We start from the raw sequence: 17852 nt of genomic DNA, 5'->3' as shown, positions 1-17852 counted from the left end.
ACCACTGCAATTATGAATGGTGGTCAGTAAGTGAGAACTACCTGCACAGATCTTAAATTAAGTAGACCCAGATAAGCTTTTAAGGAAGGCCCAGACCTTAAAAAGCATCACTCCCGAAACATTAATCTGTATGATTAGAAATTGTCCTAGTGCCAGGATTGTCCATCAAAAACAGATAGGAGATGCCTCTGGACTTTAAGAAGCCAAGCATGAAGTCATTATTGGTTCAGATTGTTGAGTCTTCACAAATAAAACAAACCACATAGTCCAAAAATTTTGGAGTATGCATCTTACCCTTGCACAATGCCTCCAGTGAAGCCTAAATGCTCAGAAAAGGACTCCTGTAACAAAATGAGTGGAAATCAACATAAATATGAAGAAATGATGCCAAATATAACAAAAGAGGATTTTCACCGCTTCAAAAGGCATTTTGATAGTTAATAGTCTGGGAGACTTGTACTGCACATCTTAGGCTAGTAACTAAGACACATCTTTGTCGTAACTAAGACAAAGTGATATCCATACATATCACTTTGGACAACATTCTTTTTTAACATTTAAATTAATACAATTAAACAGTTTTTCAAATAAACAATGTTTCAATTATAGTTAAAATTATTTTCAAAGCAGCTGGAGATTTTTCCTTGTTTATTTCATGAATGCAAACTTAGGGGTTTATAATGTTGCAAAGTTCTTCTCAATCAGCCTTCCCCTACTGGGTGCTCTCCAAAAAAACTATTGAAGTCCAACATATTTTGAGGCTTTAAATGGCATACATACAATGCTATATTGAGAAACCAAATGTTAACTCGTGAGCTTTTCTAATTTTGAAATAAACCTGGAGGAAGGAGGGAAAGTCATGAATTATGACATTCTGGAAAGCTTCAGCCAATAAAACAAACTGAAGATTTCTCTTCTGCCTTGCTGAACTCCATACACTTTGGACAACAGAGTACAAGGTCTACATTTTTGATGCCAGGGTGAGGAGGAAAGGATAGACAACTGCTACAAAATATTCCTTGAGAACTATTTGCTTCAGGAACAAAAATAATAAAACATATATAACTGTGTACCACTCTTAGATTCCCATGCCAGTTGGCAGAGCCAGGTCTTCATGCTCTTTCCAGAAGACTGGAGGGCCAGCCTCACCTCTGGGGGCAAGATGTTCCATAGGGTGAGAGCAACAGCAGAGGTTCTCTTCTCAGACCTCGCCAGTTGAAATTCTTTAAGCAACAGGGTCTGTAATATGCCCTCCCTGCCAGACCAGGTGGAATGGATCAATGTAATAGGGACAAGACAGTTCCTAGGTAGCCTGACCCCATGCCACAAAGGGCTTTAATGATGATAATCAACATCTTGAATTGAACCCAGAGGCAAACTGACACCCAATGTCATTCACGCACCAAAGGTGTTACATGCACAACCCTTGGGATGCTCAAAACTGTTTGAGTGGCAACATTCTGCACCAGCCAGCTGCAGCTTCCAGATACTCTTCAAGGTAGCTTCATGTAGTACATACTGGAGCACATTGCAGTAGTCCATAAAGGAGATGACCAGGACATGCGTGTTTGAAAGAAGAATTTTTTTGATCCAGGAAAGAGCACAATTGGTGCACAACATGAAATTGAGCAAAAGCCCTCCTAGACACAACTGCCACCTACTACTTGAGGACTCCCCAGATTATGAGCTGGGTCCATCTGGGAAATGGTTAAATAGAAATGGCAGTAAATTATCCACACACGCTCCCATTAACTCCTCCTTCAACACATTTGCTCCAGCACATTTCTCTTTGCTCGTCTCCTCTTTAACAATGCCACATTTTTACCTCTATATGCTGAAACATATATGGATGGTTGCAAATCTTCCGCAGCTGCATAATAGTGTTCATGAGCGTTTTTGTACCACCTTTGCCCTACAAGAAAGTGTGAAAAATATTGAAGAAGGCAAACTATTTGTAGCATACCTACATTGCCCAGGGGCCTATTTCTTCCACACTGTTCAAATCATAGAGCAAATGTTGGATAGTTACAGCTATATGAGTAGGACACCAGATATGGGACTTTTAATGTATTAAGCTTCATTTCCCCAAAGTTTTTTGTTTTTAGTTTAGTCTTGTTTTGCTATTATTTGGGGCGGCTTAAGTTCTCATCACATGAACTATTTGAGGAAGGTGTAAAAACGTACATTTATTTATGTTAAGGTCCACAAATTTCTTCTAAGAATCTTTTGTTGTATTGCACTCTCTATCCAGCAACATCATTTGAAACCGATTTCATGGAAGATCTCAAAGAATGAATGCTACAGCAGGGAATCCAACCACTCGGATACAGCTTGAAATTTGGGGGCAAATGAATGTTTTGACCATTGTGCTTTAAAATACTGTTATGATCAGAAATACAATACAATGATGTGAAATATTTGGTTGCATTTGACTATGCCTCATTCTGGCTAGCTACAGAACACTCCACATATTCAAAACTTAAACCTCCCATCCTGGCTCCATTTCCTATCTGCTGCCCCTTTCCAGGTTGGGATCACAAGCCTATTTATCTAATGTGGAGTCCCGCTGTGAACTAACTGAAGCAGCTATTATGTCCTGTCCTGAGCTCCAAAAAAGAAGTAATCTGACTGGTTAGGGATGCTGAAAGTTGTAGTCCAGCTCAGGGATGTAATAAATCAATCCAATAAAAGAATGCCCACCCTTTTTTTTCAAGATAAGTATAAAAAATGCTGCTCTCCAAACCTTTTTGTCTTTCTCAGATCCATCTGTAAGCAGCACACCCTTTGCTTGCATGTGCCTATAAAGCACTCTTTGTAATGCAGACATATCACACTTAATAACATATTCTACCTGTTTGGAAGAGAGGAGACACATGGATTCATTAAAATGCAAATTGTTTTCATATTGCATGGAATCCAACCTTATGCTGGTGGTTGACATTTACGAGTTCTTTAAATTTTTGATCATATTTAAGTAGAACCTTTAAAATTTATTTGGTAAGGGATGCAGCTTTGTTGTAGAGTACTGTGGATTAAATCTCCATAGTTTTTAGACAGAGTTGAAAATGTACATTGGATCAATGGCTTTGTACATGGCATATCTGTATATCAATAATATTTTCATTTTATTTTGTTTCCGGTCTGAGTAGATGTGGAAAATAGGATCCTGGTGAGAATTTGTAAAGATTTTGTCAGGAAAGCCAATTAATTATGCATTCAGTCAGGACAAGCATCTTTTTCAACCTTAAATGCCATATTCCTTAAGGCCACCTTTGTGGATGCTGCAGTTTAATAGTGGATAGAGTAAAAGAAAAAGTGAAATAGGAGATCTATGCTCATTTCTTAAAAATACTCATAAAGATATGCATGTATACTCACATGAATACTCATTCTTAATGCCATAATTAGGCTTCAACATTATCTTTTCAAGTATCTTCTAGAGTAGAACATAGGGTTTAAGAAAAGGAAAATTAACTTTTCTGTCCCTAGCTTCTCCCTCTAATTCTGACATCCTTTCCCTTGTGCAATATTGAGTGATAGAGGTTTCCACAGGGGGAGATGACCTAACTACATGCAAAGAGGCCAGGGAGAAGAGAGAAGAAGCTGAATTAGGAGATCATACTCTACATCAGCAATCGCCAACCGGCGGGCTGTGGCCCACTGGTGGGCCATGAGAAAATTTTGGTGGGCCGCAGAGAAATCTAACCCCCAGAGCACCACCCCAAAGAAATTAATTCAGGCTGCACAGAAACACAAGGCTGCTCAGCCCAAATGGCCCGCGGGAACCCTCTCCACCCACTCACTCCTTACTCGGCAAACTTGTTTGCTAAGTTGCTATTTTTCCTTCTTCCGACCATCATCTGTTCTGCTGTGCCGGGAGATTTAGATTAGCTAGGAAGCAGGAAATGGTTGGATTTCTTGCTTTCTAGCTAAGCACAGCCGAACCTCCCTTAGGACTGAAGGTTTGCTTGCAAACGAATTCAGTGCAGACTCACGGCAAGCAAATTTGAGAGACCGAGCTAGCCGACGGCAGATAGATAGATCACTGAATGATTCTGTGAGCAACACAATCTGCCTGCTTTGCCTGATTTTAGATAAAAGTTGCTCTTTTTTAAAATAAAAATTCAATATTTACATGCATGGTGTGTTGTGAGTTAATTTTGTGAGTTTGCTTGCTAGCAGATTTTATGTGATAGACTGAACTAGCCAATGGCAGATAGATTTCTGAATGTGATTCCGTGAGCAACTCAATCTGCCTGCCTGCTTTGCCTGATTTTGGGTAAAAGTTGCTCTTTTTTATAAAAAAATCAATATTTATATAAATATTTATAATATTTACATACAAGCCATGCCCAGCCAGTCACATGACCACCAAGCCATACCCACAAATTAGGCCATGCCCACAGAACCAGTTAGTGGTCCCTGGGATCTAAAATTATGAGTTTGGTGGTCCCTGAGGTCCAAAAGGTTGGCGACCCCTGCTCTTAGATGACAAGCCCCGTGGATACTGGCAATAGAACAGAGGCACCCACCACTGCAATAAATAATAAACATAAATTCAACAAAAGCTTTATGAATAGTTTTGAAATAAGTTGAGGTAAAGTAGAATATTAAAATATTTTAAACATTAATATATTGTTAGTGGATTCCTAGACAAATGTGGGAGAGGACGTTTCTGAGTTGATTCTGGTCCAAGGCAGGCAAAAAAAAAAAAACACCTTGAGAAGATTTGAGGTGCATTCATTTTGTGACACTTTAGTTACTTTTTCCTCCGGACAGTGTAATTTATTCAGATTAATTTCTTGCAGCTGTGCAAGCAGCAGTAGACACCATTTTCATAATAATCACAATGGACCATAATAGTAGCTGGTTAACCCAAGTCCACTTGATTTGATCATCTTTGCAGGCATTTCTAAAATGAGATTCCATACAAGGTCAAAAATCCATAGTTGCCAATTCATTTGGAGGATCTGTTAAGAACCATTTTGTTGGATTCCTGCTATTTTATTTTTAAATAGCATGACAAATGGATTGCAATTGTCAGATCAATACAATTATTAACTTGAACATTGAGAAAACAGTGTTTTCCCCAAACATTTAACAAGAACTACAGAATCTTACAAAATTTTCTGATTGGAAATTCCTCTAATATCACTAAAAGATGATATTTCATGTTTGGAGGATCAAAACTATTCAAAGAAGATACCAAACTTTCAGGTTTGGTACAACATTACAATCTGATAATGTTGGTTATTTTCATAGGATTATGACAAAATTGACAAAGGCAGCCCAGTTCTTGTTAAATAATGTTACAGTGGGTTTCTTGATGAGAATTTGCTTTTAAAAGTCATGAATTTGGGGTAAGTGGGTAGTTAGAGAGGTAAATTACAAACATGATATTACAAACATATTTGTATTATCATAATACAAGCCCTACCTCTTTTGTATGTGTGTTGTAACACCGCATATGACCACAAACAGGGTAGTTTGTCACATGACAACTTAATTAAGTGTGTTTCGTTATTCTGATATAGTAATGTCCTTTAATGTCGATGGTCGAAGAGATCTAAAGTTTTTTTGGGGAATGTTGTTATAGGTATCAGCTACTTCTGACTTCTCCATCTTAAATCTCTTATCAAAATATAGATCAAATCCAAAGGGAGTCTTTCTCTACCTCTTGCAAATGTATGCAGATAAAGCAGAAGAGCATTTGCTGAAAATGAGAGGTCAAACATTTATCGGCAGAGCCCTGATTCTCTTGGTGCCACTATTAACTGGGATTCTATGTAGACACTTGCCAGCAAAAAAAGGCCCAAGCTTGCTGGCAGAGAAATCAAATGCACACGAAGGGAGTGCTTACCTCTGACATCCTTAGCAGCAATCTCTTTGTTTTATTTCCTCTATTTACACAAACACCAGAACCAACAATCCATCTAGCATGGCAATATTCTTCATCCTTCCAGATCCATGACCTTCTCAGCATTGCTATTCTAAGCCTTTTTTTAATGGGCACTGAGTAGTAATGAACCATTAACTCTTCTATTAAGTCATGTGCCCTCTTGAATATTACATCCTAAGCAACCAGACATTTTCCTGACCAACAGAATTTTTCTAAGTAAATGAAGTAGCAGCTATCAGATTCCAAAGGGATCAACTTAAAGATAAACACTACTTTCCATGAGCCAAACAGATTCCAGAAAGAATCTGGAATAGTCTCCAATATGTATAATTACCTTTTCAGGTAGCTGTGCCTCCACTTCCTTCTTCAACCTTCTCAGTAGGAAGGGGCGCAAAACTTTGTGCAAACGACGGATAATTAGAATAGTTTCTTCCTCATTCAAATCCACCTGTATCAAAACACACACAAATTCAAGGAAACACCAACATTTAAAATACAGTATCTTTCATTAATTATATATCCACACTTATAAAAAACAAAATATTATTTCATTGTTTCCTCTTCTCTCAAAACTTAACATATTGCCTACAACAATGAATGACCAATTAATTTCACAAATAAATTGTGTCAAACCAGATTACAACTATGGGATAATATGAATAAGAAGTGCCTAATGTACTAGCAAACAGCTCCAATTGATACAGCTAGCTTTGGTTGGCTTTACTGGGACCAGGTGGAATACAAGTATGATAAACAAATATACTCTGCCCATAATTCATTCAGCATTCTAGGTGAAACAGAAACTTGTATTTGTATCTGAGAAACTATTAAAGTCAAATATAAGGAACATTCTTTTGGCTAGAATAAATCCATGTTTAACACTGAAAAAGTTATTAAAATAGTTAGTTTATATAGCTGCTTTGAATAACGAGCACAACCAATATCCAATCTTGTTAACAGCAATGTTAAATTTAGATTGTGACAGGTGAGATTTGAACGCAGATAATTCAAGAACATTTCCATCTTTCAAACTTGATCCTTTAAAAGAGGGTAGTCTTCTCAGGGAAAAAAAATCAACTATCTATTCAGAAACAACACTCTTTTAAAAAAAGTCAACCATAAAAAATCCCAAAGTTTGGGCAATGCTATACTTTACTACTATAATCAGATTATTTGGAGTTGTGTTCAATAGATTATTATGATCCATCGCAAAGAGTAAGCAAATCCTGTTCTTAAGTGGAACAGGCAACTCTGCACACGAAAGAGTGAAATGTCTGAGGCAGACTGCCACTGTTCAGACAGAACCCAGTGGCTGAAGAACAGAGTTAGATGCTTCTTTCAGCACTTACCTTTTCTCCAGTCATGGCAAATGGAGCATTAAACCACTGTTCAAATGTGCTACAACTTTTGAAGATAGTTGGAAGGAGGAAATTGAGCAGAGCCCATAATTCTGGTAGCTTATTTTGTAGTGGAGTTCCTGTCAGCAGCAAACGACGTGGGGCTACGTAGTGTGTATTCAGAACCTGGGTTAGCTTGCAATGGTGATTCTTCATCCGGTGACCTTCATCAACAATCATGTATTTCCAACGAATCTGACAATATGAGTTGGTAGCTTTAAGGATTTGCCTGAATTCCAGAATGCAAACTTCTTCCCACAGGACACATTCTCATTGTACAGACACTGCCTGCCTGAGCTAGGTTGTTACTGATTTTGGCTTTAAAATGTTATTTAAGTAAACAGTATATATTCTGAGAGGAGTGAAATAGGAGTCCTCAACATGCCAGTAATTTATATATTCTGTATCACAGATGCTACCAAAAATATTAAATAATGAAAAATAAAATCATCTCATTTATACAGTCTATACAGAAACACTGCTTTTAGAAAAACTCATTTAACTCCAACTCATAAAGATTATTCATTTATTATTTGGTAGATTTTGAGACCGACAAACAACCACAGTTCCATAGCTTGCCAAAACTAAGCTTTATTTTGAGTTTTGAGATATCACATGCTCCTTGAATTTAATCATAGCCATGAAAGTTGTGAATCAGTTATTACAAACCAATCTTTTAAAATTAGAATTAAAATTAAAATTAGAATGCTGCTAAGCTACCTGCAGAAAATCAGCAGAAGCACCTCTAACACACACATACACACACATTCTACTCGCTTCCTGCCTCCTCCCACCCCCCACCCCCAAATTAGTAATTATCTAAAGTAAACAAAATAAAATCTGCTTGATCACAAACCTGCCCATGTTATCCTCTAGGTAACGACATGGAATTCATTTGCCACTGATCTCTTTCAAGATGTTTTCACAACTTCCCAGGCTAATCTTAAAGTACTCAAAGTACATATAAAATATATTGACATTTAGGACTGGGACACAAATCATGCTTGCCTGACAATGCACATTAATGCTGTTTACTGCTGGCTGCCACTGTTCTATGATTGTATGTTTATATATTTATAGTATTTTTCAGTTGTTCATCGGTGTTTGTCAAAAGTTTGCAACTTTTTTCCCCAGCCAGCATGGGAATTGAGTTCCACATATCTTAATGCTGCCAAGTTTGAAAAACATTGTTCTAAATCAATTTCTTCTCAGATGCTTTAAAAAAAAATATATAAATAGAACGACATAAATTAAAAAATATAGGAAGATGGAAATCTCACTTTTGCAAGAATGTGTTTGTCTTTGATGATATATTCGTATGTAGTAAGCAAAACATTAAACTTTCCACTTCGAAGCTGAGGTACAAAGGCCCTTCTTGCAGCTGGAGAGCCCTAAAAATAGGACACACACACAAAAAACTATGTATAGGTTTTGACATTTAATCTATGTGGTTTATTGCATGTACAACTATGAAATGAATTAACTGACCTACTTTATAAGTTTTCCACATGATAGGAAAACGAATCAATAGCCCAGAGAAGGGCATGGATTTAAAATTCGCAGAGGTTTTTGTAGGAGAAGAACAGGCTGAGCCGGAGGGAGGAGTCAAATGCATCATAAGTCTCTGCGCACCTCAAGAGATCTGAATCTAACCTTGAATGCCTCTCTTATCTCCAGCACATTTCCCTTAACTGCCAGTTGGCCAGATTCTTGTACAGAGATTAAGCTTGAAATAAATTTTCATACGTATTTGAACTGCCTGAATCTTGTGATTTTCTGGGCGCTTGGAGAGAGGTTTTAGAGGGAAACTCTGTTCACTGGGGCTGGTTGAACAATTTGAGAAGCTAAGAGGCAATATCCAGAATTGAGGAGAAACAGAAACATGAAGAATAAAAAAAAGGAAAATCTGAGGAGAAAAAGGAAGCAGAGGTCAGGAACTAAAAAGCTGATTGGAGGTGGAAGATCTGATGAAGACTTTCAGGCCTTACACACAAAAGTGATACAACATACATCCACGGACAGAGGATAGCATTAAAAATGGCATTTCAGATCATGAGAAAGAATATGAAAATCCCAATCTTGATGTTTACCTTATATGAGACTTTAACCACAGAAGGAGCCCATTTATCAAATTCATAGGCCCAATTTGACAGAGTTCTAAAACAGAAAAACAGTGAAAATTCCATTTTATAAAAATTATCTTCTGATTTCTTTCAAGAATTAAAAGTTAAATCTCATAACCATTTGTTTAATGAATAAAAACTGTGCACTCAAGTATTATGTACTTATTTTAATTTAATAATTTATTTCAACAGAAGATGGAAAAAGATGAACAAATATCAATAAAGGGTTTACAATGATAGAATTTAAAATTCACTATTTTATTAATTAATTAAGTTCATTGTATCATTTTAAGAAATAACTAAAAACTCTACAAAGCTATAAACATTAAAGTTAATACTGGCATCACCATTATTTGTCATTCTTCCAAAAAGAAGCAACTTTTTAGAAGTGTAACACAAAATTGTAGCCATATCTGCTGGCTTATCAGATGGAATCTACCAGTGCCATACTTGCCCCCCACCTGTGCAGCTCTTTTTAACTAAATGAATTAAACCATTTAACTGTCTTTTATAAAATTAATGTACATTAACTATGTGAAGCACAAAATGCTTGAAATCTTTGATTGCCAATTCTCAGTAGTTAAGTTTCTTATGGAATTTCATGTAAAGCATTTGTGCAAAGGGTTTTTATTTCTCAAAAGTTTTATCCAACTGAGTCATTCAAAAAACAACAATAGCAACAGCACTTGAATAGAGCAGACAAGCCACAGTCATGAATACCAACAAGTATAATGCCTGAACCAAACTTGTAAATTTACTAATTCATAATAAAAAAATGTTCTCAGACATTTACTGTTGTTATTGTTGAACTCTGTTATCTTTTTATTGCCCATCTGGAACAGCTACGGCAGCACATCACACGTTTCTTTTGCCTTGAATGTTTCAGACACGTGTGCTTGGACCACAGACTTTTGAAACCTTTATTTATTGTTCCTATTAAATTACATCCCACTAACGCTTCAATCAGCACACACTAACAGCGCCTTTTCACAGATACAGATAGTCTCAAAGTTGCCCACCTGTCTCCAAGGTATACTTACGACAGAGGTACTATAATGAGGAAGGGTCCGTTGATTCGTTTGTGTTCCATGAGGTATGTAATTAAAGCAATGGTCTGGATTGTCTTACCCAGGCCCATTTCGTCGGCCAGGATGCCATTGAGATTATTATTGTACAACGATACCAGCCATTCTAATCCTTTGATCTGTGGACAGGAAAAAGAAGCACAAAGACATTATAGGGCCTATAGAAATAAAATGATGGCCTTGTTCTACAGAGCAGCTCAAAACACTGAATTTCCACGTCCAGGCTCAGCCAAATGGTAATGTAATGGACTTGCTTTCTTACCTGATACTGTTTGAGGACACCGTTCACCATGAGGGATGACTGTTTGTCCACCCTTTCAGTGACTGCATGAGCCACAGCATAGTAAGACTGCAACCCCCTTGCCAGGGCCTGAGACACACCATACTCATCATCCACATCTTGCTTGGCATTCCTGAGAAAAGGTTTCAAGGGAATGAGAAAGATAGAATGGGAATGTTAACTTTACTGGTGGTACAACTGCTATCTTAGGGGGAGTTCAGAGATTAATTCTTGCTAGGTGTAGGAGAGCAGAAACCCCCCCCACAAGGATTGACTTGTCTTTTGGGGGTTTAATTGTGTATGCGTGCTGTTTTTTTAAGAAATACTTACAGTTTAAAAAACGACTTGACAGATTATCCCTCCTTGCTACCATCTAGGTTTACATTCTCTAATTCTGAGGCTTCAATTTTGTAGAAAAATTCTGTTTGGGCCTTTGGACAACTGGGAGCTCAGATCTGCTCTGGGAGCTCAGACCTGCTCTGGATTTGTCCTCTCTGGTTTGGGATGGATATGACTAAAGTTCTAGCTTCGTGAACAGAAAAGGGATGTCAGTAATACAATGGGGAATGTTAACAACTAAATTCTATACTACACGACTGATTCTTTTTTTCAGGAATCATCCAAGAATCTGTTTCCCTTCTGGATGAATGACTGGAATTTCCAGTGAGGTTGCCCGGCTCCAGACTGATTGTACCTGGAACTTCTGAATAATACCTAAAGCTGGGGATATTTCTCATCACTGTATACTAGAGTCTTCCAAATTCTTCCTTGCAGAAAGGCCTGAGGAAGAACCAGAGAATGCAGATGGTCTTGGTGGGAGCTGCTCCACTTCAAGGAAGCAAAGCTTGGTCCTTGTTACTAGGCGGCATATGTTCTCCTTATGGTAACCATGGAACCATTAAAGAGTAGCAGACAGAATAGACAATTTTTCCCCTTGTTCTCTTCAAGCCTTCCCAAATAAACAATGCTTTATTATGTATAATTATGTAACTGTTTTCATTTATTATTAGTTGCTAGAGGGTTGCTGTCAGGAGAAAGAGGCATCTATAATCAGAAACAGCTCTAATTTCAGAACCTAGGATCCATAGCAGCATCTATTTCTGCATTAATATGAAGGTAAAGAAGAAGAGCAATGACTGGGTTAGCACCTTTCTTAACTACTATCCTACTACAGTAACTATGCAATTATGCTTAGCCATTTTGCTACTCCTTTGCAATAGAGATTGCAGAAGAAGGAGAGGGGGGCATCTACCTTACCTCTTTCCTTTTCTGCCATTTTGTATTTTGCTAGGCTATTATCTCCTAGGGACTATGCCCCTTAGGGAACCAAGGGGAAAGCAAACCCCTAAGGGGCTTCCGAATTCTACTCTTCCCAAGGCAGAAGATGAGTGTGAACTACCTTCCTTCACTTAGGGGAGTTGTCCATATGCATCCACTCTCCTTTTCCACCTCTGTTTAAAGAGAATGACAAAACACCACCACCATCAGCATGAGTCTTACTCAATAATGTGCCTTGCATCCACTTCTGATACATCATCACTGTCTGGATCTGGAATCTTTTTCTTCTCCTCTACAGGCAGAGCAGACTGAGCAGGCTGAGGTTGTTCTTCCTCTTCCTCCTGCCACAAACCAAAGTAACTTAATGTAACTTACAATAACTTGGCACTGAAGGATCACCCCGTCCGTTCTGTTCGTTTGCCTTCTCCTTCCGGCCCCCTCAAGTTGTTAGCAGCAGCAGCAGCAAAAAAAGAAAAAGGGGAGTGGGTGGGCTGCAGAGCTATCCATTCCCTTCCAATTTTTTCTTTTTAAGCTGTCTGTTATAAGAATTTTCTAATATTTGGTCCCTGGATATGCATTTTCTTCTCTTTTTACTGCATTCTGTTTTTTTCTTCTTTTGTGACATTTTTAGATAGGAAACCTACAGAAATAGGGACCATCCAATTCTCAAAAAAAATTCTCACAGTGTTTTTGGATGAAGATTGAGGTAAAAACTGAGAACAGTTCTAGCCACTTTCACTTTCCTCACTGTACGACCATCAACCAAACAAAAGGGGAAACACTTTGCCTAAACAGGAACAAGGCAATAAATGCCTGCATTAGAAGCGATACAGTCTTAATTAAGAAAACAGACTGCAGAAAGATTTATACCATTATATTCTGACTCACAGAAAAGGATGTATCTTAGACTTTGTGTGTGTGTGTCTAATTAACTTTTCTGATTAGAAAGACAATCGGTCAGTACAGGCTCTCTGCACTGTCTTTGCTTAAAGCTTCAGCTATCTTTGCTAGAATGTTGTGCCTCCTTTACTCCTTTCCCATGCTCACATGCATCTCCACTTAAAATGGTACAGTGCAAGGAGAAGAATGGCTCACTGGAGATACAGTGTCAGATCCGTGTATCTGTCATTTCTTCAGTGGAAGAAGAAAAGGGGGGGGGGGGAGACTGATAAAGAAATCCTTTCTTGATGTAACTTGAATACATTCAATTTTATATTGAATTTGTATAACCCACACGATACAATGGAGAGAGGAATCCCAGATGGCCAGAACCTAACACCTCTGAGCCACACAGCCACGAGATGAGAAGACCATAAAAATTCCAGTGAGATGTATGCTTGGGAAACTGTGAAAAAGATTGTTCCTTCAGAAGGGGTGGGGGTGGAATAAACTTACTGGCTTTTGTTTCACAAATACACATTGAGAGAAGGGGAGGGGTTCTAAACTCTCTTATCTATCCCTGTATGCTTGAGAGACATTAGACGCTGCTTTTAACCCCCACATGAATTGTCTCATCTCAAAAGAGGATTTCTTTTTGATATGTTTCCAGAAGTTCATTCTAGTTGATTGAATGGGAAAAGTTCTGTAGCCTGACATAAACCAGCGTCTGCAATAGAGATCAGCCTGGAGAGGAAAATAATTTTTTTTAAAAAAACCTTCACTCTACTGAGGGGACCCTGCAAGAAAGAAAAATGTCTGAGTACAGCAAGGACCAAGGGGAAGCCGAATGCTGGAGAGAAACGTCGACAGTTACCCAGACAGATACTGACTCGATGCACCCCATCGAAGATAGCAAAGCTGCCTACTAAACCTCCACAAAGCCCTGGTGGTCTATAGGTGTAGGAAAGAGAGACAACGGGAACAGAAGAACTAGGGGAGTAACCCTCACCCGGGGCAATTATAAACCCGGATGGAAATTGGAGCTGGAGGCCCTATCGGATCAGAAAGAATGGGACGAGGAGCCACCGGCCAATGACCGACTGAGATGGTACATAAATCACCTCATGAGGGAAGCCCTGGAGAACCTCGAGGTGAGGGATGCACCAGGACGCCAACGCAGGAGAGCGAGGGAACCAGAAAATGAGAGAACCCGAGCTGCCACCCCGGATTCAGCTGAGAATGATCGGGTAGCGGGACAAGCTGAAGAACCAGCAGCCATACCAGGTACCCAACCCCAGAACAGGGGATTAACCCTGGCCAACCCAGAGACATACAACTGCAGAGGAAGGTCCCACCCCTGGGAGTGAAAATTCAATGGGGACCCACAGAAACTGGGATTTTTCCTGGCGCAAGTCCTCACCTACATGCAAGAATATAGGCAGAATTTCCAAACCAAGGGATCCCGAGTATGAGTCGTCACTCTGGCCCTCGAAGGGGCAGCAGCCAGATGGATGGTGACGCTCCACAACATCAATGCCCCAGAATTAAGGAACCTCGACCGCTTCATGATGGCCCTACACCACCGCTTCGAAGACTCTCTCGCAGAAAGAAAACCCTGAAACCGCATCAGAGTCGTAAAGCAAGGCCGTCGCCCGGTAGCTGAATACAACGAGGAATTTCCTGACCTGGCTGGCCGAGTCGACTGGCCAGAGGATATCCTAGTCTGTTGGTTCAAAGATGGACTAAATGATGACCTGTATGCTGCCTGTCTGGCCCGTGGGGCCCCAAACCTCTTGCATGAATGGTACATGATGGCAGAGGAAGTGAAAATAGACATGACTCATAACTGGTACTGCCGTGGCAAGTTTTGGAAAAGATCCCCACCCCAGGGGAAACAGGAAGTTTTCAAACCCCAAACCACCATGACTCCAAGAATGTCTGGTTGCTTTAAGTGTGGAAAGGAGGGACGCCGCGCAGCAGAATGCCATTCGAAAACCCTCTGCCAGAAAGCCAGACTACCCGTAAGGGAGGAAACCTGGAACATCCAGCCCTTGAGGAAAGGATACTGGCCTGAGAGGCCAAGTAGATGTGGGATTCCGATCCCCCCCAACCCAGAGGAAGAACCCCCAACACTCCGAGGGGACCTGAGCCAGTCCGAAAGCGATCCGGAAGACGACCCGCTGGTAAGCAACCCTATTGAACCAATCACTCTACCCCCTAAGACTGTTTATCCCCAGCCGAGGGAAGGGGGAGGAAGTTGCAGTGTTGCTGGATTCAGGATGCACCCAATGCCTAATAAACCCCTCCCTTGCAGAGAAATTGGGGATCCAATTGAAAGAAATAGAAAATCCCTTCGCTTTCTGCCAATTAGATGGAACTATAGCGGGGTGGGGTGAGGGAGAGCCAGCTAGGTTTACCACAGAACCATTGAAAATAAGACTAGGGAACCATAGGGAGATGCTCACATTCATTGTAGCCCCAGGAATGGAAGAGCTGCTAGTCCTAGGCCTCACATGGCTGCAGAAATGGAATCCAAAAATAAATTGGAGGAGAGGAACCGTACAATTCCAGAGAGATGTAGTATTTGCAAATAGCTCAGAGGAAAGGATAAAGAAAGGAACAGAGAACAGAGAGTCAGCCATGACCGGACAGTCGGCTGAACCCATTAACATCCCCAATGTGTACCAGGATCTGGCCCAAGTATTTAGCAAGGAAGCTTGTGATGAACTCCTATCCCATCACGCCACAGACTGCACTATTGAAATTCTACCCGGGGCTAAACTCCCAAAACCACAAATGTACTGCATGTCTCCCAGAGAACTAAAAGAACTCAGAGCATTTATCGACAAAAATTTAAAAAGGGATTTCATCGAACCCACCTGACCAAAAATAGCTGCTCCAGTGTTATTCCGCAAAAAGAAAGCTGGCTCAGTACGCTTGTGTGTTAATTACAAAAAAGTAAACACAATTTGCGTAGAGAATATGTATCCACTCTCCCTCATGAAGGATATGTTAGCCCACCTCTCGAAAGGAATTTTTTTTCCAAAGTTAGACCTATGAGAGGCATATTACTGCATAAGAATATAGGAAGGGGATGAGCGGAAGACAGCTTTTAACACACCATTGGGATGCTACCAATTTAAAGTGCTCCCCTTTGGACTGCAAGGAGCGCCTGCCGTGTTTATGCAATTGATCAATGAAACCCTTCATGAATTTTTATATAAAGGGGTTCTAGTGCATCTTGATATTTTAATCTACACGGAAATGATGGAAGAACACATCAAGCTACTCCGTGCAGTCCTCACAAAACTTTATGTCCCTACAAGCCAGAATATGGACCTCATGAAACGCTACCACGACTCCAAAATAGTGGGACACTTTGGGTCGGTTGCACCTAATCAAAAGACAATTTTGGTGGCCATCCCTCAAAAAGGACATTGAAAGCTATGTTGCGAGCTGCCCCACCTGTGCTGCTGCAAAGAGAAGACAAGGAAAATATCCTGGACTTTTACAAACGGTAGCAGACCCTTCTGCTCCCTGGAAAGAGATCTCTATGGACTTTATAGTGGAGCTTCCCAAAAGTGCTGGGAATACTATCATTTGGGTTGTAACTGATCTTTTTTTCCAAACAGGTTCACTTTATTCCATGCCAAAAGATCCCAACTGCCAAGGCATTGGCAAAGATGTTCCTAATACACATTTATCGCCTTCATGGAACTCCCAGCGGATTATCTCAGATAGGGGTGTTCAGTTCACATCCAAATTTTGGCGGGCGTTTTTAAACCTATTAGGCTCCACCCAGGGGTTATCGTCATCAAGTCACCCCAAACTGACAGCTCGACGGAGAGAGTGAACAGTGTATTAGAACAATATTTAAGATGCTTTATTAATTACCAACAGGACAATTGGACTGACCTTCCTTTTGCAGAGGTAGCATACAATAACTCAGTTCATAGTAGCATGTGGTTCACTCCATTCCAAGTAGCCACGGGCCAAGAATTCAACGCCATGCCGAAACTACCCATCAAAGAACCTGAAATCCCCTCCCTTAAGGAGTGGGTGGATAATTTACAAGCCATGTAGCCAGTGGTAAGATTGTCTTTACTGAAAGCTAGAGCAGTCGTCAAAGCTCAAACAGACAAAAAACGTTGCGACCCTAAACCTTTCAAGATTGGGGACCATGTATATTTGTCCACAAAATTCTTAAAATCATTACAACCCTCTAAGAAATTAGGACCAAAATTCATTGGCCCATTTCCAATCTCCAGAATTATTAACCCCGTGACGGTAGAGCTTCGACTTCCCAAAACACTTAGGCAGATTCATCCAGTATTTCACTGTAGCTTGCTCAAACTGGAGATCACTTCAAACCTCAGACCCTCCCCCTTCTCATACCTCCAACCCCCATCATGGTACATGGGGAACAACATTTTGAAATTAAAGATATCCTTGATTCATGCACTCACCGTGGATCCACACAATATTAAGTAGCTTGGAAACACCTTCCTTCCTCAGAAACTGAGTGGATAGCCAATCGACACATAAAAGCACCCACATTACTGTGAAAGTTCCACCTAAAATATCCTGATAAACTATCCTGAATTGCTGATGTAATGCATGACTTTTGTTTTTTCCAGGTAGACCTGTCTGTTTTTTAAGGAGGGCAGGATGTCAGATCCATGTATCTTTCATTTCTTCAGTGGAAGAAGAAAAGGTGGGGGTGGGGAGACTGATAAAGAAATCCTTTCTTGATGTAACTTGATGTTACTAGTTGATTGAATGGGAAAAGTTCTGTAGCCTGACATACAGTTTAATTCTGCTGGACTGATTTCTATGGTACTTAAGTGAAAAAAGCAAAGTCTAATGGGAAGTAGGAACTTGTCATGCCCCTAGTCGGAGTCTGAATCTGAG

General features: G+C 39.9%; 1 protein-coding gene across 18 annotated transcripts in view; it reads right to left on the bottom strand.

Annotated features, from left to right (window-relative positions):
• SMARCA4 (SWI/SNF related BAF chromatin remodeling complex subunit ATPase 4) overlaps positions 1-17852 on the bottom strand; it is an 83464-nt gene that overhangs the window by 22986 nt on the left and 42626 nt on the right. For all 18 annotated transcript variants that reach the window (XR_015742011.1, XR_015742018.1, XR_015742012.1 and 15 more), the window contains exons 15-24: positions 12285-12403; positions 10767-10917; positions 10460-10623; positions 9387-9453; positions 8577-8687; positions 7249-7491; positions 6234-6347; positions 2744-2851; positions 1826-1912; positions 295-341 (exon numbers count right to left, since the gene is read on the bottom strand). Coding sequence is in view for 9 of the 18 variants with exons in the window: in XM_087925930.1 (XP_087782056.1) it covers positions 295-341; positions 1826-1912; positions 2744-2851; positions 6234-6347; positions 7249-7491; positions 8577-8687; positions 9387-9453; positions 10460-10623; positions 10767-10917; positions 12285-12403 (1211 nt within the window). In the remaining 9 variants the exon portion in view is untranslated. The remainder of the gene's footprint in view (positions 1-294; positions 342-1825; positions 1913-2743; positions 2852-6233; positions 6348-7248; positions 7492-8576; positions 8688-9386; positions 9454-10459; positions 10624-10766; positions 10918-12284; positions 12404-17852) is intronic.

This window comes from Pseudonaja textilis, chromosome 2 (genome assembly GCF_049901715.1).
Source record: "Pseudonaja textilis isolate UNSWEBS1 chromosome 2, rPseTex1.2, whole genome shotgun sequence".
Lineage (NCBI taxonomy): Eukaryota > Metazoa > Chordata > Lepidosauria > Squamata > Elapidae > Pseudonaja > Pseudonaja textilis.
Note: the sequence above shows the minus strand (reverse complement) of the source record. Positions and strands in the feature narration are given on the sequence as shown.